The 23,021-nt window shown below is 40.5% G+C and overlaps 1 protein-coding gene across 1 annotated transcript; it reads right to left on the bottom strand.

The window, feature by feature from the left end:
* Positions 1-322: 322 nt before the first annotated feature.
* On the bottom strand, positions 323-22,147 carry LOC108936246 (alpha-1-macroglobulin-like). The gene is made up of 35 exons (XM_018755519.1): positions 21,944-22,147; positions 21,262-21,442; positions 20,106-20,262; positions 19,851-19,903; positions 18,719-18,739; positions 18,408-18,573; positions 17,516-17,600; positions 17,230-17,344; positions 16,080-16,197; positions 15,886-15,992; positions 15,406-15,561; positions 14,937-15,182; positions 14,609-14,672; positions 14,392-14,537; positions 14,004-14,153; positions 13,530-13,670; positions 12,513-12,712; positions 11,775-12,000; positions 11,425-11,545; positions 10,815-10,936; positions 10,239-10,290; positions 8,764-8,847; positions 8,334-8,510; positions 7,248-7,326; positions 6,983-7,139; positions 6,326-6,400; positions 5,773-5,935; positions 4,847-5,037; positions 4,541-4,756; positions 4,252-4,367; positions 3,466-3,556; positions 3,098-3,166; positions 2,891-2,996; positions 2,569-2,610; positions 323-770 (listed from the first exon to the last, which is right to left on the bottom strand). The coding sequence occupies exons 1-35, from the start codon at positions 22,003-22,005 to the stop codon at positions 766-768; spliced, it is 4,260 nt and encodes a 1,419-aa protein (XP_018611035.1). The 5' UTR covers positions 22,006-22,147; the 3' UTR covers positions 323-765.
* Positions 22,148-23,021: the final 874 nt, after the last annotated feature.

Here is a 23,021-nt window from a genome sequence, read left to right as displayed (position 1 = left end):
AAAGAAGTACTACCACGAAGAATTAAACAAATTAGTGATTTGCAGAACAAGTTACACGAGGAGCCAAATAAGAAACGGCGTCTTCCTATAATCTCTAAAAGACGTGACGATCTTTAAGCGCTTCGCTGTTACTTAGTCCTATGTATGTGTGCAACAACAGGCCTAAATTTCTGAAGTAGCAATAATATAAAGTACTGCTATAATCCTTCGGATTCCTTTACTGGGTAGGGGACCAGTACAGAAATCTGCACGATTATAGTGGTATCTTATATTACCACTTCCATCACCCAAGACAAGCCAACATCTCAAGCACCATCATGGTCACTAAAATATATTTCCCATATTCAAGATGTATTGACAATGTATACATCACTTTTAGTTTCATATGGCAGTTCACAGATTTGTGGAATATACTGCATATATTATGACCTTTCATAATAAAAATGTGGCTTCATATCTAAGTGTGATATGCAGAATATATGCAGAATATTATGATCTGGATGATCATTTGGATGGATCTGGATATCATTTCTGTATTTTATTTTGAACGGTCTGCTATGCTAATGGATATTACATTTACAGAGGGCTACACATTATACACATTCAAAAGCAAAGCTGTTATTCTAGAGAAGAAGTTCCGATGTAGTGAGCTTTAGCAGATGGACACTTCAGGAGGAGGCTTGGGTGGGCTCCAGATGGATGTTCACAACACCAGTGCCTATAACACTGTTGTCCTTCTCACAGTTATGGGTTTTCCTCCTTTTTCTAGTCTGCAGAATAACAAAAAACAAGATCATGTTGGAACCTTTGATGTCTGATTGAAATAGGACATTAACATGCAAAAATATAAATATATACACTATATGGCCAAAACTATGTGAACACCCCTCCTAATTACTGAGTTCGGGTGTTTCAGCCACACTTATTGTTAACAATTGCATAAAATACAGCAAATAGCCATGCAGTCTCCATTGACGCACTTTGGCAGTACAATGTGTTGTTCTAAAGAGCTCAGTGACTTTAAACGTGGCACTGTCATAGGATGCCACCCTTGCTGCAAGTCAGTACGTGAAATTGCTGCTCTGCTAGATATTCCCTGGTTGATTGTAACTGTTATTATGGTGAAATAGAAGCACCTAGGAGAAACAACAGCTCAGCCACGAAGCGGTACACCATGCAAACTCACAGAGTGGAGCTATCGAGTGCTGAAGCGTGTAGCGCGTAAAAATCAGCTATCCTCTTGCATCATTCACTACAGAGTTCCAAACTGCCTTTGGGAGCAACATCAGCTCAAGAACTGTGCATCTGGAACTTCATGAAATGGATTTCCATGGCTGAGCAGTTGTACACAAGCCCAAAATCACTATACATCATGCCAAGCACCAGCTGAAGTGGTGTTAAGCACAGTGGCGGGACAGCACGGTGGCACAGTGAGTAGCGCTGCTGTCTCACAGTGCCTGGGTGGTGTGAGAGGACGTGGCTTCGATCCCCACTCAGTCTGTGTGGAGTTTGCATGTTCTCCCTGTGTCTGCGTGGGTTTCCTCCAGGTGCTCCGGTTTTCCTCCCACAGTCCAAAGACATGCTGTTCATGTTCTTCCACAGTGTGTGAGTGATAGAGAAAGTGTGTACGGATGAGTGACCCATTGTAAGTAGTAGATCTAGCAGTGTTAAGTCACCTCGATGAATAAGGTGTGGGGGCTGATAACACTACATAGTATCCATTGGAAGTCACTTTGGAGAAAAGCGTCTGCTAAATAAATAAATGTAAAGCACACTGTTATTGGACTCTGGAGCAGTGGAAATGTGTTCTCTGGAGTGATGAATCATGCTTCACTATCTGGCATTCTGATGGATGAGTCTGGGTTTGGTGTATCCCAGAAGAACACTACCTACCAGAATGCATAGTGCTTACTGTAATGTTTGGTGGAGGAGGGATAATGGTCTGGGGATGTTTTTCAGGGTTTGAGCTAGGTCATTTAGTTCCAGTGATGGGTACTGTTAATGCTACAGCATACAAAGATATTTAAGTCAATTGTACACTTCCAGCTTTGTGGCAACAGTTTGGGGAAGGCCCTTTTTTGTTCCAGCATGACTGTGCCCTTGTGCACAAAGTCAGGTCCATAAAGACATAGTTTAACGACTTTGGTGTGGAGGAACTCGAGTGGCCTGCACAGAGCCCTGACCTCAACCTTACTAAACACCTTTGGAATGAACTGGAACGCTGATTGCATGCCATGTGTTCACGTCCAACATCAGTACCTGACCTCACAAATGCTTTTTTGGCTGAATCGACACAAATTCCCACAGACAAACACCAAAGTCTTGTGGAAAGCCTTCCCAGAAGAGTGGAGGCTGTTGAAGCAACAAAGGGAGGGAAACTCCATAGTAATGTCTATGGTTTTAGAATGGGATGTTCAACAAGCTCATACAAGTATGATGGTCAGGTGTCCACATACTTTTGGCCATATAGTGTATAACAATGCAAAGACACATTGGTGTCACCCATTAACCCCACCAAAGGAGCTGATTCAATGACTAGAGAATCTACATGTTTATCGTGACACTTACCTTGAGCACAGTTTGAGGTGTATTCTGTTACGGCATGGTCGCCTAGAAGTGGTAAGACACACTGTAAGTGAACACAGGCCTACAACCGCCATGGACTACACACATACACAAACACCTTTGAGTGGGATGAATATATGCTGTACATGCCCATGTATAAACTCACTCACTCACTTTCAGTAACTGCTTGTCGATATCCTTGCCATATATATTTATACCAATTTACCAAGGACGTTCATCTCTTTAACCACCATGCTACCCTGCTGTCCTCTCACATTCCTAAGTTGCCCTGTTTAAGTCCATGACAACAACCGTTCTTGCTTACTGGTCTGATAGTAGTCATAGACCTTGACCACTGCTGGCTTCAAATTCTTCACTAAGACCTCTTGTCGGAGTTCAATTGTGATGTTTTTAGGTGTATTCTCTGGAATCTGTAAAATATAACTTCTTATTTCAGCACCTCAGAGTATTTCAGAGACCCCAAAAACAACCATACACCACATTGTGTGCCTACTAACAACTGTGCACTCACCCCATCAAGATACAGTATCACATGATCATTTTCAATCTCGGTGCGATCCACCACTGAGCTTTCCTTCAGCTAAAAAGAGGGAGAGGTAAAGAGTTATTACATCTGTAGTCATCTGAACTCATCAACGTCCCCAAGGTACACTTAATGAATCAGGTCACAGTCATAACTAAGGTAAAGTGTGGTGGATAATGTGATATATTTAGATGTGAATCAAACTCCCATGTGACCAGAAGACATTATGATATTGCTCCAGTAAAAACAAAACAAAAAAAAATTACAAAGTGGGATTATTACATGGCCTTTTACTAGCATCCCACATAACAGAGAGTCTAATGCAAACGATTCACATCTCGGCACTAACAGCTCACCGTCTGGAGGTACTCTTTTTCCGGGGCAAACCCAGACAGCATTGACACGTCCACAATCATCATGTTTGTGATGTTCCTTGGTCCATTATATCTGTGAAGTTGGATGCAGGATGGAATTCTACAACATCACTCCAGTTTACACATTGGTTTTGAAGTCCTTATATGTAGTCATTTATTGAGCCTGGTTTTAACTGGCTGTGTTTATTCAAAAACTTTCTGTGGGTGAGTGACTTCTGAAGCAGCAGCCACCCAGTAAACCTTCCCACAGTGACACATGACACCATGAACAGGACAGTGGAACAAAATGATAGCCCAGTCCCTATACTCCCCCTACAGGAAAACAGCTGCAGCCACTGGGGCCTTGAATTTACATTTATTCATTTTGCAGATGCTTTTCTTTACAGAGATGTACAATTATTTTTAACTAGTCTTCAGCTGAAGCCTTTGTTCAAGGCCACTTACAATGCTAAATATACTATATTGAGCTACCCACAATCATTCACCTATTTAGACAGCAGAGAAGTGTAACACACTCACACAGTTCCTTACTAAGGGCAGTTTTGGATTCACCAATTCACCTGGAACACATGTCTTTGAACTGTGGGAGAAAACCGGAGTGCCCAGTGAACACCAGTGAGAACACTGAGACAACATGCAAACTCCACACAGACAGAGCTGTCTTTGCACCTAGGGCCATACCCATAACCCAGAAGTTGTGATGCACTAGCGCTACATGCCATAATGCCACCTTACAGCTGCCTGTTTAACGAAAAGAAACAGATTTACTTCACACGGAGGTGAAGCACTCTCCTACGGCTGCTGGTGCAGTTGCCTTCTATGTGTGCCTTGACATCAAAGACAGAAACATCAGTTGGAGGAGGGATGTTGTAGTGGAGCACTATCTGTGAAATGACGAGAGAAAGTAGCTGATGAAAAACCCTGATGACCAACACTCATGCAGATTCTAAATGTACCCTGAGAGGTTGAATTCAAGCAAAAATTTGCAGATGACTTGTTACAACACGCTGGATTCAGTACATATGACAGATAAACACCAGTATTTATCAACACCAACCTGCACAGAAACGCAGCCTGTGCCCTGTGCCTCGATGGTGTACTGCCCCGGGATATGGTGCAGCACCCTCTCTTGGTTGAGCAGCCTGTTGCTCTGGTCCACCTCAAACCGGTGCAACTCCTTGTCCGAGGATTGCACGGCAACGGTGGCGGAGCCCTCAGGGTTGTAGGTCAGGGTAGCATAAAATGATAGAGCCTGCAGAGCCACCACTGTGTCCTGCACCAATACAAATAAACACACACCATATTGATGACCACACCATGTTTGGGCTTGTGGGTATTCCTGCTTTGGTGACTTTGTTCGTACCTGTGTGGAAGAGAAGCCTCCCTGCGAGTTTTGCTGCCTGACCAGCCAGCCAGCGATACGGGCAGCCTGGCCTAGGTCGTAAGAGGATAATGGGGTGTGGTTCAGGACAGCCAGCAGCACATAGGAGCTCATCTCGACTGACAGTGATGAGGAGGCATCAGAGCTGGGTGGGGACCAGTACAGGAATCCACCTGAAGGATACACACCATGATGCATGATCAGATACTCTGCACAGGCTAGGAGACAGGTCATCTTCTTATTCTTTATTAATTTAACTTAAAGTTTGCTCCAAAGCAGCTTACAATGCGAGGTTTATATACTACATTGTTTACAATAATTTGGCAATTTATGCAGCTGGGACATTTTTTTGGAACAGTTCAGGATTATTGTCTTGACCATGGGTACTGCAGAAGGAGGTGGGATTTAAATTTGGGTTTAAACCTGGGTTCTGACTGCAAGGCAATGCCTATAACTACTACATTATCTGCTGCTACCTGTTCCCCACTGCCCTACATATATATGTATGCATAAAAGAGGCACCGCTGTCTGAATTTACAAATTTTCAGTGATAATGTAAACATGCTAAACTCATGAACAAGTTTTAAAAAGTTACATTGGTATAATTATTTTCAAATTTGCATTTTTCATTTAGCAGATACTGTTCTCCAAATCAACACACAACTCAATGAAGTAACACCCCGTTCAAGAGGGAAAATGTATCTGATAAAATGAGTTAGTTCGTACAGATGTCCTTCCACCAAATTAAGATTTAAAATAGAGCGAGCTGCACCGGCCGTCTCACAGTGCCTGAATGGTGCGAGAGAACACAGATCCGATTGCTGCTCAGTCTGAATGGAGTTTGCATGTTCTGCCCGTGTCTGTGTGGGTTTCCTTGCTTGAAGTCAATGAAGTGAACTGCACACTACCTTCATTGGATGCCACAGCATTAAGATGTTCCAAGAGCTGATGGCGAATTTCTGTCTCCCTGGCAAGGCTGAAGGTGTAGGCCAGTAGAGCAGTGGTATATGTGCTGGACAGATCACTAGTGGCATTCCGCAGACATGCCAGGCTTTTGGTCAACACAGGCTCCTTGCGGGGAAAAAACAAATTCATACTCATATTGTGATTAATAAACAGGTTGGACAGTTGTCAATCATGGCAGTTCAGAGTATCCTATAAATTTGCAACACACTGGCTGAATTTTTAAAGGAGTATAGACATGCCTTCTCATACAGACAGGAGAAAATTACAAATTCAGTTTTTAGTTTAGGATTACCTCTTGTAAAAAGGGTGATTATTCCTTGGTTTTATGATGCCAGACCTAACGTACTAAAAGGAAACCAAAGAACGGCCAAAAGGACATTATAATGATCCAGCCCAAATAACACCTGCCTTGTTAACTGGGTGCTTTACAATTAGCTTCAAATGAGTTGCTTGAAACAGCTACAGGACCTGAGTGTTCCACAGGGGTATACTCACGGACACAGACATGTTCATCTCCAGCAGGGCTGCAGTGATGTAGGCAGTCATGGTCACATCATCTGTAACTCCACCCTAAAAGACAAAAAAAAAGGAATTTAAGAAAAAAACTTTGGTAGTGATGAAATTTTTCAAACAAAAATCTAAAAAAAATTAAAGAATGGCACATTTTTTAATCTTATAAAATGTGTACTGTAACTTGTATTTATTTTGATTGAGCTTAGACTACCCTGTGGTAGGAGCTTGCTAACAATATTATCTATTAGTTGTTGTTCAAAGAAATGTTATATATAAACAACAACATACTATACTTTTACATAGTTTTTATTTAGCGAGTGGTCCAAATTTTACATTTGTGATCTTTGTCACCCTTTTTAGACATGTTGAAATGGATGGATGGACAGGAAATATTTGGACAATAGTTCCTCTTAAATTCACCATAAGAAAAAAAATGCTTAGTATGTGGCAGTAGGTGTTATAACGGTTAAACCTGCTGCCTTTGGACCAGCTCCTGCTGCAGTACCTTTGAGTAAATTGCTCCAGTAAAAACAATATCCAGACGTACAAATGGGTAGATAATTGCAGGTAGTTCAGTGGTTTGAATTGTGTTGGAGAAAAGCATCAGAAAAATGTAAGAACAACAATGTAAAAATGGACCTTCATTCTGTTGTTGAAAAGTTTCCCCACAGTTTGGAAACAACCATCCTTTTTCTGTTTCCTTTCTAACCATTTCCTGGCTTCATTGATCAATTTGGGGTCGACGTAAACAAATGACTGCATTCTGTTAAAGGACCTCATTACAAATGCCGTTAACCTGGAAGACATGAAACTAGTTAAAATCGGCACACACACACACGCACACGCACGGACACACCATTACAGTATGTTACATTTTATATACAAATACTGTAGATATGCTCACCAACTGTTCTGTGTGCTTTCGTCACCAAAGGTACTGAATGCCCCATTGCTATGCTGGTACATCATTTGTCTCTGATAGCCTGTTTGAGTGCAACATTACATTACTTTGCAGCTTTATCCTATGTCAACTGCACTGTAGGGGTTGCACGACTTCAGATTTTTTAAAGTCGACAGTTATGCGATGAAAGTCGACTTGACCTTGACTAATCGCTGATGATGTCATAGAAAAAAAACAGGAGAAGGGAATGCTTTGGAACAACCGACAATCTGTATTCTCAAACTGAATGGATATGCTGACAACAGACAGCTCATACATACGATATATATGTATAACAGGTTGCAACTCAGCAGCAACACTAACACTTGTATGCTTATGCTACAACTCCCATTTAAGTGCAAAAGAAAAAAAGACTGATGCAAAATAAATAACGGTATAAAACTTGGGGAGGAAAACAAAACTCACGCACGATCTAGCCTGTAAGCCTACTCGCTGTCATAGTCCTGCTCAGTCACAGCTTTTACTTTTCAGATTTGGATCGTTCCTCTGCTAGTGTTAGTAGCACAGACTTCATCTTTAGTGAAGTATTTCCACACACTTGATGAATCGATGCTGGTTTACTGCAATGACCACCAGGCTCCTCACCTGTTGTCTTCTCGGAGGCGTCCATGTTGTTAGTGTCAATCATGTGATCAGCGACTAGTCGACGCCAAGCTTATATCATCATCGCAGAGCAGTAAAATCGAAAAATTGACTAATCGACTAGTCTGTGCAACCCCCACCGCACTGTGATGTTACCGTAGTTTTATCACAGAAATCATACTCTAAAATAAACATTGTCTGAAACAAAAAGTTTTTGACCTTCTGCTCTGTGTACAACATCCCCCTTTCAGTCCATCTTGACCTCTACATCTGTTTTTTTCATACTCTAACTGGGGGTTTAGCAATCTTATCCAGATACAAAATTTTTTCTGAGCACTGAACTGCAACCATAACATATTCTTATGTCTTGGCAAAAGGCTGAGGGAGCAAGCCTGTGACCCAACAGCATTACCCAGAAACGTGTGACTCACAGTCAGGCCCTCTTACCAATTTTGAGGAACTGGGTAGCCTGCTGGAGCAGGGCAGGGGTCAGCTGCTGCGTGGTTCTCAGGTACTCTAGTATATAGATGTTGGGAGCCAGCAACGCCATGTTCTGCTCACCACAGCCATATGGCATGGCCAGCATTCCATCCAGGTTCTGCAGAGCTCGGCCCAAGATATCCCCTGCAGAGAGAAACACCATCAGGGTTTAGATCAGAACAGCTGGTCCAGTGCCCAACTGGATGGGGCTCATCAGCATTAATTATCTGGCTGTAGGGCAAAAGGATGAATAGGAACCTGACACAGTGGAGATATGACCAAAATATTATATTTTCAAATCCCACTGGACTAACAATTTGTTTAATATAAAACATGATGTATGGATGAAAGCAGAAAGTCAACGTTTTTTAGCAAGTAGGCAGCAGTCTTGTTTTACCAAGGACAGACAGGGAGGCGTAGCCAGTACCCTCCACCTTATTGGCTGGAAACTGCAGATGGATTTCTTCCTTCAGTGATGTTCCTGCAGACACAGTTACAGACAGCATCAAAGGTCAAAGCCTCCCTCAAGGGAGAACATGAGAGCACACAAGCACATGGGAACATACTCTGTGACCAGATCAAATCAGTTTCCAGTCCCAAGAGGACCACTGTTCTTGTACCCATGACAAAATACCATATTTCAAAATAAATGACAATGAAAATTAAAACAATATTAATTTATGTAAAATAACATTCAACAATACACACACACACACATTTTCAGAACCGCTTGTCCCTTACGGGGTCACGGGGAACCGGAGCCTACCCGGCAACACAGGGCGTAAGGCCGGAGGGGGAAGGGGACACACCCAGGACGGGACGCCAGTCCATCGCAAGGCACCCCAAGCGGGACTTGAACCCCAGACCCACCGGAGAGCAGGACTGCGGCCCAACCCACTGCGCCACCGCACCCCCCCATTCAACAATATTAATCAATAATTTATTAAGACGTCACAGAGTAAAAAATGAAACATTCGTTACAGATAAAAGGTGTCAAACAAACTGATGTAGCTGTCAGGAGAGAAAATGGTCCAAAAGAGATGGGTTTTGAGACCCTTTGTATGACTCAAGGACAATATAGCCAATGTTCTGTCTACTTTTATTATACTTCATACTATACTTTATACATTGGATCTTCAACTTATGAACACAACTAGGACTATAAATCTGTAACTTTATAGCTTTTTCAGAATGCTTCTGCATCAATTGATATATTACAAGACTACAAACATTACACTCATTAGTACAGAGCACCTAACCTCTGACTTATTAGGGATGCAACCTTTTTAAAGTGTGAGTAAGAAATATGGATTTAGGATGAAAGACAGATCATTGCTCATTGGTTTGCCTGACACTTACATTAATTCATTTAGCAGACACTTTTCTCCAAAGCAACTTACAATTCCATGAAGTATTTACCTGATACTTTTTCATTCAAGATGACTTACAATGCTAGATACACTATCTGCACTTAATCACTCATCTACACACCAGAACAACATAATATACTCTCATACACAGAAAGAAAGTAGGCAATTTAGAATGACCAATTCACCTGAAATGTTTTTGGATTCTGGGAGAAACAACAGCACCTAGAAGAAATCCACGCAAACACAAGGAGAACATGCAAACTCCACACAGACCATGCAAGGATTGAACCCACATCCTCCCACTACATCCAGCCACTGTGAAACAACAATACTATTTGCTGTGCCACCGTGATGGTTGGTTGCCCTTTCATGTGCTATGTGGAGTTAGGCAGCAACTGATGTATCTATATGGTCTTAACCTATATGCTGATCTGATGAGAACCTTGTGCTAAACAAGAAAATGTAAATATCAATTGAATTCTGGGTACAGATGCACACATACCATTTGGACAGAGCAGCCATCCATGATTGACTGACTTTTCAGTCCCTTCAGCCTGAAAACATGGGAGACAATATGTGAACAGTTGGCAATGAGGTAGGAAGGGAGCGTCGGTTCAATAAAGGTTTCAGGTTGTAGTGTGGATTATTTTGGAAAAGTGTTAAATGTCTTAGACTCTCCAAGCTACCTTTGTAGCATCCTTGTCTTTATTGATGCCAGTACCAGGACACCTCAACATTAACTCCCATGCCTGGCACTGGGTATCTTTCTATCTGAGTGGGTCAGCTTACCTTTGTGTTTTAGTGTTTATTTTACAGTGTAGAAAATTTATGATTGGCTCAAATTGAGCCAGTGGTCTTGTTTTTACATCCTATTGAATGTTTTCTGTCCCAGATTTGACTGGTGAATAAGCTCAAAGAATGCATTGACCAAATAGTCTTTTTAGTATGAATGTGACAATACTTCATGACATGATATTGCCCAATACGCTGTGTTACACTTCAGATGAACTGATAGAGTACTTTACCTAACTGGCTGCAAGAATTTATCTTCTTCCATAGTTAAGTTGGGTTGACTCACCTTTACTAGCAGGGGGAGAGTCACCGTGTCAATACGGCCTTTCTCCGGAACACTGACCACTTCATTATCGCATATCGTCTGGGACTGCACAGCTTCTGCTGTCACACTGACATTGACAGACCCTAGATGGACAGACAGAGATTCTGACCTGTGACACACATTTCAGGAACTTAATTACGTGAATGGCATCCAGTGCATAAGCACATAAAGTGCAAAACATACATTCACAATGAGCAGCGACAATGTAATCATCCATGGTTTAAGGGAGCACAGTTACACACACACACGCACACACACACACACACACACACACACACACACACACACACACACACACACACACACACACACTGTTTGAAACCAGTGTTTCACATCCGTGGCGAGCCGGAGCTTAACCCGGAATCACAGGGCGCAAGGCTGGAGGGGGAGGGGACACACCCAGGATGGGATGCCAGTCCGTCAGCATGGTTAAAGCTAAGTAAAAACCATTCATATTCAGACAGCATAGAAGAGGCCTTAGGGAAGGTCACTACAGCAAGTCACTATGATCTCCCTTCTGTGGAAATATGGTAGATGACATTTCCTTTGGAAATGGGGTATGTATGCTCACCAAGTACTGAGGGAATCAATGTCCAGCGGAATGTCTTCCACTGGCACACACAGGTGGAATATTCACTGTCGGCCATGGGTTTAAGAGTGTAGTCTGTGGATGTGGCTACCATGACCGTCACCTAACAGAAATGTGCATGCCTTCACCAGAACACTGGCACAACATAAAGAAATCACATCCATTTGCACACTCTGGTCCTGCAATTGCCATTTGGACCTATCGTTAAGATTACTAAAGGCGGCAGTATGAAAAACAAACTCCATGAACTTCACTCATGCATGTTTCACAAACTCTTTACAGCGTCACAAAACTACTTACACATGTGCAGTGTACAGAATGGGGGTAGTTACCATGATGCACTTGGGCTCAAAGTTGAAGACAGTTGCTCTGAGCTCAAAGAGCTCCCCACGGACGATGGAGTAAGGTAAGGTGAGTTCCAGGAAGAAAGGCTGGAAGACAGTGAGTTTTGAGGGGGCTGCCAGGCCCACCCCCTTGCCAGACAGGCAGATTACCTCTGTCTCCCAGGAAGTGATGGTGTCAGGGGCTTTGAGAGGGATCATGGTGGATCCAGATTCCCTGCACAGGGAAAGAAATACACATGCACATATAGGTAAACACTCGAGCCCATACAAAGAAAATACAAGCTTGCTACAAACAATTACAGCCTTACACAGCGCTGATTGAAAGTATGTGAACGCCTTCTGTCCCTTAGTTTTATCACAAAATTGTTATTTAATCAGAAGCAGTCTTTCTCATCTGACATAATATAGGTGTGTAATTACCAATCTCATGAGTTTTTTTAGGGAAAATCGTGCACATTGTAGAAAAACGGAAGTAGTGTAGGTGCATTGGTTGAAGAAAGTAGATAAGTACAGTCATGTCTAAATCATAATTGTTTATTCATTACATAAATTTACAATTAAACATTTAGATTCTATAAGTTTATTTTAATATTTTATAGAAGAATAATAACCATCTCAATAGGGTTCACATACTTTCAAGCAGAATTATATAGCCTGCAGAAATGATTCTTGGAACCACTACAATTGGCAGGTTATTGTGTGGCTTGCCAGGTGTGCAATACTTACCCCACCTCCACGAGATCCCAAAGCCATGTCTCGGGGAAAAATGCCCGTGCCTTATTGTCAGTATTGTGGTACAAATGGGTGGAACCTTCCCATTGATCCCTTACATGAAACTCATTTGAACGCTGAAATATTTTTCCATTAAATATTAAGCAACGTGGAAGGGGCTTAGGCAAGTTGGTCAGAGTGTTTAGTTCCAGGTTCTGAAGAAAGAAACCATAAATGGTATAACAGATTTTCTTGTACTACACCTGTAAGTGAAGCCATAAATTTTTCTGATATGAAATTGATTAGCATTGTTATGTTTTTCTGAGGCTACAAAAATGAATTATATTTTTTTTGTAAAAATTCAACCCAGAGATCACAGATCCCCTAGAGACCCTACTACTCTAGCCTAAAGCTTGGATATCAGTTTAAAATAAATAGATGAGATATAAATGAACAAATGAACTCTGCAGTATTTCTGTATTTGAGAAATATTGGTATATACTGTAGGTATACAGTGCTGCTTGATGTGTATGTGAACCCTATAGGGATGGCGATTATTCCTGTATAAAATATTGAAATAAACTCATAGAATCTAAATCTTAAATCTTAAACTTATAAAATGAATAAATGATCATGATTTACACACATGATTCTACTTACTTACTAGGCTTAACTAATGCAATTATAAAATCACTTATTTTTGCACTTCTACTTCTTCAGTTTTTTTGTACTACACAGATGATTTCCTCTAAATCAGCAAATGGAATTGGTAATTACACACCTATTATGTCAGATGAAAAAGTGTGGTTCTGATCAAATAAAGATTTCTTGTTAAAACTAAGGGAGACAAGGCATTCATACACTTTAAAGCAGCACTGTAGGGATTGACAGGTATAAACATTTTTCATACCAACATTTCTTATAGAATCAGTTAACAAACAGTTTGCGAAAATTACTGCCCATGATTGTATAGGTAGAAACCCCTGTATTATGAAAACTAGCACTAGGAAAACTAAACAAAAAGTTCCATACCTGAAACAAACTAAGAGCATTTGCTGAAAAATCATCAAGCACTTCAGAGTGTGCAGAGCGTCTCAGTCTTACATGAACACAACCTTCATACGGATCCAGAGAGTATCGTCGTATACTTTGATATGGTATCTTTCCAAAGATCTAAGCAGAATAAACACACACATTTTATGTTACAGAAGGGCGACAAATTGCATACAATAACAATAATAAATCTGAACAACAAACTGGAAACAACAGCAATATTGGGAGTATATTCTGCTGTCATACTGAATGTAATAGTTCCGTTGTCAATTATAACAGTATTTCACATTTCCCCTTCGTACGGAAGAGCAGGAACATTACCGAAGTGTTTTGGGACTGGGACCTGCAGTTTTGCTCCAAATGTGTTTCAGCGACCACTGAGTCTTCTCACACTGATTTTATAGGGAGACACAGGAGATTCACAGTGCTGAAGTAAGCCACACCAGGGTGTACCTTTTTAGCGGTCAAAGTCTTCTCTGGATCCATTAGCGTTACACTCTGATCCAAAACTGTGAGGCCGCACAAAGAACCGGCCCAGGCCTTCAGCTGAAGGACAACCTCCTCACCAGGAACAGCCTGGTCTGATGAAAACTGCAAGGAAACCTAGCACACATTCGTACACCCCCACCGCCACACACACACACACACACACACACGCATGCGTAAATACATACACAACCACAGTGAGATAAGGCTGAATTTGCATGTGAGTAAGCAGTTTTTGCAGAGTAAGTTCACTTTAACGAAGTGGATAGAGAAGAATAAACATTCTTAGTCTTGCGGGGACATGTTCATGCGCAGACACACACGCAACAGGTATACATGCGCGCTCACACACTACCTTATTTCTGAAGCAGTTCTCTGGGTAAAAGATTATGCTGTCAGCTACCAACTTCTTGCTGGGAAGCAGAGCATATACCAGGAGCCGAGGTTCATCAGCCATGTCAGGGGTCACAAGGACTTTGAAGGACACCTGGCCTTGTATCACTGCAGCAAGAGAAGAGTTTACCATTTTTGTTTTGCTGCAGGTGCTGTGAAAACAATGGTTATCAGCTCACCATTGCTGTCCTGGAAGGGGACTGCCACATGGCCATGATGAACGATGTTTCCTTTAGACAACACCTAAGTCAAGGGGGGGAAAAGTTCACTCATTTCATGCAATAGTAACTCAGGAATAATAGTCTGGAGAATAATTCATTAAATATATATTTACTGCATAAGTAAGAATCACAGTTTGTAAAAGTTACTATGAATGATGGAAACATGTAATGCATAATCTGTATGGCCTGTCCTGGTTAACTGAGTGTGATTTGTACCACGTACTCCAGGAACAGCTGCATCACCTGTGTATGATTGGTACTGAGTTTTTTACCATTAGGAACTAACCAAGTACAGCAAATTCACAGGGCCTTCCTCTGCCTTCTCCCTAAAGATGGTATACAGAACCGTGAACTGTTGCTCCTTCCCACATGGTGATACACCCTGTACTAGCTGGATGGTCAGGGTGCTGTGGGATACCGGGGATGCCTGAGATACTTCAGCCTCACGACGGGGAGAATACAGAGTAGAACCGGAAGTTTCCACATAGGGGCAACTAATTGAAGGAAAACTGTGCTCAGTGTGTGGATTTGCCTGCAAAATAAATCACATGTTTAGGAGATGTTTGGTGTCCAGTTTAAAAAAATGCATTAAACTGCATTAAAACCATCATGTGATTAGTTTAATATTTTTGAGGAACACAAACAACAAAGCCAAAATATACACAGTAAGATTTGCCTTCCCAAAACAGTAAAAAAATACACAAACTAACTCATAAATACACACAGATACACAAAGGAAAGGAACTAGACCTTACCCACAGAGAGACTTCAGGCAAACCAGTTGTATTTATGGAGAAGGAAGCTATGCCATTTATGTCAGAAATTACAGTCTGAAACCAGTTAATGGACCAGGATGACAGAGAGACTGACATATTGGCAATGGGGGTGTTGTTATAGTACAGTGCTTTGATCTAGATGCAAAAAAGAGGTAGATTCTTAATTTATGCACTGGCAACATTTTAAATAATTGTTTGTTTCTCTTTTAAAAAGCCTTCTTGATTGTTTAGTGTGTGTATAGCAGCCAAAAACAAAATAATGGCGGGAATAAATATATTTTGACTGACATTGATAATCATACAGAAACACAATTCTGCTGATAATCTAGGAAGCTCAAATATAAATGAAAAATTGGAAATATTACATAAAAAATAGTAAGAATGTTAAAGAGAACATAACCCCCCCCCAAAAAAAATTGAGGAATAATATAGTTTGTTAATAGATTTTTTCATACTAACCTTTCCCTCAACGATGGAGTCATTTCTAAACTCTTTCGGTAATTCTATAATTATCTGTCCAATTTTACATTCCAGATTTATAGAAGCAGATTTTTCTAAAATGACACCTAGAAAAAATGATGAAATACATGCAGTAATTGCAGTTACATTTGGTATTAGGCAGGAAACAAATTGAAAATTACAGTATACGATACCTGTTCCTCCATCCTCTATTTTTACAGTGAGAGACAGTGAATTTTCAAGGTTTTCGCTCCTATTCTCAGTAAAATGGGTCATGGTGAATATATGGGTGGCACATCCAGATTCATTCAACTATAGACATGGAATAAACAATGCATGTAACATGCTTACATTCTGCATATGGCTATATTAAGCATTGCGGCAACAAAAAAGAATGTTATGGGATTGTCATTTTAAGGAAACATCTTTTACACAGATTAGATACATTAGATTAGATACATTATACATTAGCAATTCAAGAAATTTTCAATATGTAAAATCAAGTACACATATTCAACTTATTTTTAGCAGTAATTCCAGGATATTTCATTGACATTCTGGATAATAAACATTAAAATCTGACTTTTAATATTTATTTCAAAGAATTTTAAAGTCAGTCTGTTTCATTCAATAATTCAGATCTGCTAATAGAGTACAGCTTGAAAGAATGTGAACAGTATAGTTATTATTATTAAAATTAAAAAAAATATATTAAATCATAAAATAAACTGATGCAATTAATAAAATCATTATAATATACACACCTGATTGTATTTACCTACTTGGTTTAAGCAATGCAACTTGGAGTTCACTTATTTTTGCACCTACACTACTGTTTTTCTACTACACCCATGATTTCCTCTAAAGCAACACATGGATATGGTCATTACACACCTATTAAGTCAGATTAGAAAGACTGGTTCTCATTAAATAATTATACACACACAAACACACACACACACACACACACACACGCACGCACACTGAAAGCCCTTGTCCCAAGCGGGGTCACAGCGAGCCAGAGTGCAACTCGGCAACACAGGGCGCAAGGCTGGAGGGGGAGGGGACACACCCGGGACGGGACGCCAACCCATCACCAGACACCCCAAGCGGGACTCGAACCCCAGACCCACCAGAGAGCAAGACAAGGTCAAACCCACTGCACCACCACACCCCCCCCCCATTAAATAATTATTTAATGGTAAAACTAAGGGACACATGGGGTTCACATACTTTCAAGCAGCACTGTATGGTGTTTTAAGAGCATTGCCTAAATCTAGCATACATGTTTTGAAGTTCAGCTGTAACGTCTTTAACTTACTGAAATGGTGTACATCTGCTCACCTTGACAAATTCCTCATGACACACTGAAGTGACATTAGGATCGAAGCTCTGATACATATGATCTCGACACAACTTCAGCATTGCCATGCCAGCCACAGGTTTTCCGTAGGTGTAGCTAGAAAAAATACCTCTTAACTGACCAGATCCATGAACAGGAAGAACCACATCATTCACAGCCAATTATTAAACTATGCAATGCCTTGCTGATATCATTATCATCATCATCGCTACCACTGACTATTCCTTAATTTAGAAAAATGCAGCACATAAACACATCCATACTCACCTGGCACATGCTCCAACTGTCAGAAATTTTTCTATGATGTTGATACTCGAAGGTGCATCCACCTTTACTTGAAACCTGGGGATAACTAAAGAAAGATAAGCAAACTGGTGAATAATATTATTAACATTACATAGCTGATGCCGCATGGTCTGGTCTAATTTTCAGTAGATTTATATGAAGTCCTATTGTTTCCTTGTGATGTCTTTTTAATAATCTGCTATTACACACACACAGACTGAAATCACTTGTTCCAAGCAGGGTTGCAGCAAACTAGAGCCTAACCTGGCAACACAGGGCATAAGGCTGGAGGGGAAACACCCAGGACAGGACACCAGTCTGTCACAAGGCACCCAAGCAGGACTTGAACCCCAGACCTGCCAGAGACCAGGACCCGGCAAAACCCGCTGCGCCACTGCACCACCGCACCTCCTCTAATTTGATATTACTGTTGTACTATTACAGATATTTGAAAACTGTTGATGTTTCTTTCACCAGTTTTTAATCCACTTTTCTCTCAACAAAACAAATGGCAGGAGTGCAGGGATATGGATATATGTCATATACCCTGCGTTATATGTTGTTTTGTAGAAAAAAAAATCATGTAACATAGTTTGCTCAAGGCAACTCACCTTACAGCCATGAGTCTATGATACCACCTGTTCTCCCCACAACCATGTTGTTTGTTTTGATATAGTTACAGGTTTTTTTGTTTTCTTGACAGCTGCTAACATCCTTTTTTTAAATTGCCCTCTTAAACTGTCTTCCAGCTGCAGGAGTTTAGTGATGTTTGACAAAAAGAAGTAACCAGCAGGGTAACTTAAATGCCTGATCTTTTCAGCAGGAGCCAAAAAGGAAACTGCCAGTCGAGGCCAGCAATAATGCATGGACTCACCATATTCTTTGACTGTAAAGTCTTCCTCTGTCTTTTCTCCGTCAGTGTGGACAATCACATGGTACTCTCCCAGGGGCGCATTCGAACTCAGTGGGTAGGAGAGCTGCAAAAACTTGCCATTGCTGGTGGTGTTGCGCCACTGTGCAACTACGTAGCCGTAAAAATTCTGTGAGTGAAAAGAGTCATTAGTGCGTGAATAGATGGATCAATTGATGGAGCACTGCTCATCCAAGTCTCTCTAAATACAGTAATAGTTTTACCACACTGGATTTTCATCACATTTTCATGTTTTCATGATTCGGCTGCATTACCTTCAACTCCACAAGGTTATACTAGAAAAGAGAAAGAGAGAAGAGCTAAGCTCATTACAGTTCCAGCTGACAACACCTGTTTTCTTACATCAGTCGATGAAAGGTTAACAGGTAAAGGTTATATATCGACAGTCCAAAACAGCACAGTCCAAAAGTTCCTGCTAGGCAGAGCACCCCCTCATTTTTTCAGCTTAGGTTTGAAGAGAGCTGAAAAACCAGCTGAACTCGGGACGGATGTTAATTGATTGCTGTAGGATTTAGCAATGTGCTGCTTCCCAGCTGCTTGCTGGAAATGCTCTGCAGAGGGGCAAAGATGAATGACATTTTCAATTACAATAAAACCGGGTTCTCTTTTGCTGTTTCCAGCAAATTGCACTGCCCACGAACCTTTGAACGCCCATGCAAACATTCACCCACATGTGTTCCCAGAACACAACCCACCACCTTACTGACAAAACACCTCCTCACTAATCTAATCTGTGGGCTACCACTTATGCAAGAAAAACAAATAATATTGAAAATGTTGCAACGTCAGTAACAAGACTCTGGCTCCACTGATTTAACTCCACTGGAGTTAAAAGCTGACTTTTATTTTTAAAATTGTTTAAAAATTGTTATTTTTATTTTTTTTTTTTTGTATTTTGTATTTTGCAGTATTTTGACTCCAACCATTCCGGTGAAACCTGTTAAAGTATCATGAGATAACGGCCACCAACTAGATTACATAATGACGTCTCAGGAAATGACACCGGCAACAATTATATTGTTATTACTTCTGTATTTCATTAATAAAAGTGATTGATGTTTAAATAGAGTGGCGCTGGTTATTGAACTCATTCAAATAATTATTACCTGACTGAGAATTTTAGAAAAATGAAGATTATCAATTAATGTTCCATTTGCTGGTTGTAGTAATTATACATAGTTCAATTTTAATTTTTAACCTACATCATGCTATATACCCTTATAGCCAAGGTGCTAAAATCAGGAGTTCAGTCCTGAATTTTTTAGCTTTAAAGTGGCTCAGTATATCATAGCAGGGGTTAAGTAATAGCATGGCACACAATTGGTAAACAAAAGGGGTTAACACTGCATACTCCTCCCTCCAAGTGGAAACTCATTTGATTCTTACCCGTTGATTAACGGGATTCAAGTCTGTGTCCATGCTGAAAATTCTGAAATGCACTAGACAAAGAAAACATATCAACAGAATGTTAACAATACACAATATTATTAATTATATATTTTATATATTATAATATTTCCTCCCTGACCCTGAATGAACAAGCAGCTACTGATAATGAACGGATGAATACAGATGATTTTCATATGAACCGGTGCTGGATGCTGAAACAGAGGTAGAGTAAATGAAGTAGAGATTGGGCACCTGTCTGTCCCTGTTTGTAGAAAGGTTTATCAGTCCGTATGAAAGTTAGGGTGCTCTTGGGCACAAAACGTATTTCTTTTTTGTCCGTCAGTTGAAAGTTTGTTCCTTTGAGTTCCACCTCAATGAACTGTGTCGTCCATCTCTGCACAAGGGGTGCCTGAGAAGGAGGAAGACAAAAGGTCTTATAATGTCATATGACCCATCACAATTTCCCTGAGCAACTCCTATGGTCCCTGTAACACATAAATTATCTTTACAAAACCCTTCTCTGGGTGCACTGCAATCCAGCAGCTTTTGAAATTTTTTTTTAATAAATGAGATGACATGTTGAAGAAGACAATTGTGTAGGTGCCTCAAAGGGCCTGGGTTGAGCAATTTGACACAGGTTCAATCCCCACTCAGTCTGTGTGGCGTTTGTATGTTCTCCCTGTGCTCAAAGAGTGTTTCCTTCCATAGTTCATGCTTTTCAGGTGAACTGGTGACTCAAAATCGACAGTGGTACATAAATGTGTGAATTAATGATTTGTATGATTGTCCGTGATGAACTGGTCTCCTGTTCGAGGTATACCATGACTTGCTTAGTGCCTTGTGCTTCCTGGATAGACTCTGGACTACCATGACCCTCCCTTGGAATAAGCAGTTATAGATGGTGAGTGAGAGTGTTTTAATGAGTGTTTTATTTATATATAAAAATGAGAATGTATTATTTAATAAAGACTCTAATAAATGTGGAGTTGTGTTAAAAATGAAACCTTGCACTCCAGGAAGAAGAGTACTCGCCCCGATTTAAAACAAATACATTTACAATAAAAATTTTACTGGCCCTGATGGCAGCTCGGTACTGTATAATAATTCTGCAGCATTTATAATAAGAAATGTAATGTAACATTAAAGACTGAACTAGAGTGTTCCAAGAAAAGACCAGGTTTTCTTCCCTTGAGAACTGTAATTAACAATAGTTGCTCTTGTAATGCCCAGCTGCATAAAGGTAAGCCACTTTGGACAAATCTGGTATTGCACAGAGGGGATTTAATTGCCATGTAAAGCAATCTCTATTTTAAAGCTCAAGATAAGACAGACAAGTGTATTTTCCAAGCATAATCATGGCATAGTCACAAACAATAGCTAGATGTAAAAATGGAACTTAAGGGCTCACCTGGAACTGAATGCACTGGTGAAAGTCCTGCTCAACAGTCCCGTTGAATAGCACTCTACTCTGGTCATTGTCTTTCAGCAAGAAGGTCAGACTCAGTGCCTCAGTGGAGTGAAAGATACTGGTGCACAGGTTGGATTCGGTGCCCGCTTTGACTTCAACTGGGAATGTAGCTAGGAAAAGCCTACAGGAAGATGATATCCAAAGTCCTACAGTTTAACTATCAACCATATCCACAGAAATTAAAATTTCATGACATACAGTGATCATCATCTGAACATCCACAGGCCCATTTTGCTATTCTAATAAACACTGAGTCTGAGAAAATTAACTTCTTTTGTCAATAGATTCTCTATTTACATATTGCTGGGCACAACACAGTTCTACAAATATTCTCTATTCTGCATCTACAGTCTGTTCTGCATCTACATACAATAAAGCCAAATTCTGCATTTCAATCTCCTAAAATGGAAACTCCTTTCAAATAAACAGAATGCATAACATCTGTCACTAGGAAAAATTAATTCAAATTTTACTATGCTAGTTAGGCAGTTTTTACATAATAATCCAGCCCCTGCAGCTTTAGAATAGAGCATTTTAAGTCTGTGCAGCCTTGATTTTTTTTATTTTTTTTTACCATATATAGCTTTGCACTAAATATGTCTATAGTTACAGGTGTACTTACGGACTCTTTCCAGCCTGACAAGTGCAGAGCGCAAGACAAACCAGAAGAATTGTCTTCCACATTGCTGAGGCTGAGAACTGTAGCAGTAGAGTCCTCTTCCAGTTGCACTATCCTTGATTTTAAAGAATGTCTCTAAGTGTTTATACACCCAATCCACTTTTCACACATAGATAGATTTCCTCCCTCGCTATTGACTGAAGGGTAACATTACGGACATTGGCCTGACTTATCAGTTTTTTTACTAGCACGCTTAGTCTGTAAGCACCAGTATGCTCAGTAGGCACTTTTTCAGAGATGGAACTGAAGCCCATTTAGGGGTAACACTGAGATCTAATAAGAAGATTAATTATTATTAAAAACTATTATAACCGGTAAGATTAACAGGTTTGCAGCTCATGTGTCAGTTATTTTTTGCAAGCTAAAACACATAATTATTTCTCACTTGCTCACTATCATGAACTGCTTGTCCAGGTCAGGGTCATGGCAATCTGAAGCGTATCCCAGAGGCCCAGTGCGCTAGGCTGCGGAAGGTACACCCTGGACGGGACACCAGTCCATTGCAGGCTATGCGTGTGCATGTTCACACACCGTGAGTGTTTGAGAGTCACTAATACACCTGAAAGACAGTTTTTGGATGGTAGAATGAAACAGGAGCATCTGGAGTAAGCCCACACAAATATGAGGAGAACATGAAAACTCCACATAGAATGGATTTGACAATATGCCAAAATGACCTGGAGGCACTCCCTGTTGTTGCCCATGGACATTACTTCCAAAACTCTATTTTACCCATTTCAGGATATTGTTTAAATTATAGGAATCTCTACTGGTCTGAATGTTTTGTCTTAAACTCAATGCTTCACAGCTCCATGGTTTTGGGTTCAAATCCTACTACAGTACTGGAACACATCCCCCAAGTCAGGCCTGCTTCTGAACTTCTGGGGACCCTCAGCAACATTGTACTTGTGGTCCCTCTGAGAATGAATACATCAAGGAATTAATACTTTACATTAATTTTGATCAGTAAAATATTTAAATAACAAACAAAAATAAGTATCTACAGAATAGGTAACTATTA

The sequence above is a fragment of the Scleropages formosus genome, chromosome 4, assembly GCF_900964775.1.
Source record: "Scleropages formosus chromosome 4, fSclFor1.1, whole genome shotgun sequence".
Lineage (NCBI taxonomy): Eukaryota > Metazoa > Chordata > Actinopteri > Osteoglossiformes > Osteoglossidae > Scleropages > Scleropages formosus.
The sequence above is the reverse complement of the archived record's forward strand: the minus strand, read 5'-3'. Positions and strand labels throughout refer to the sequence as shown.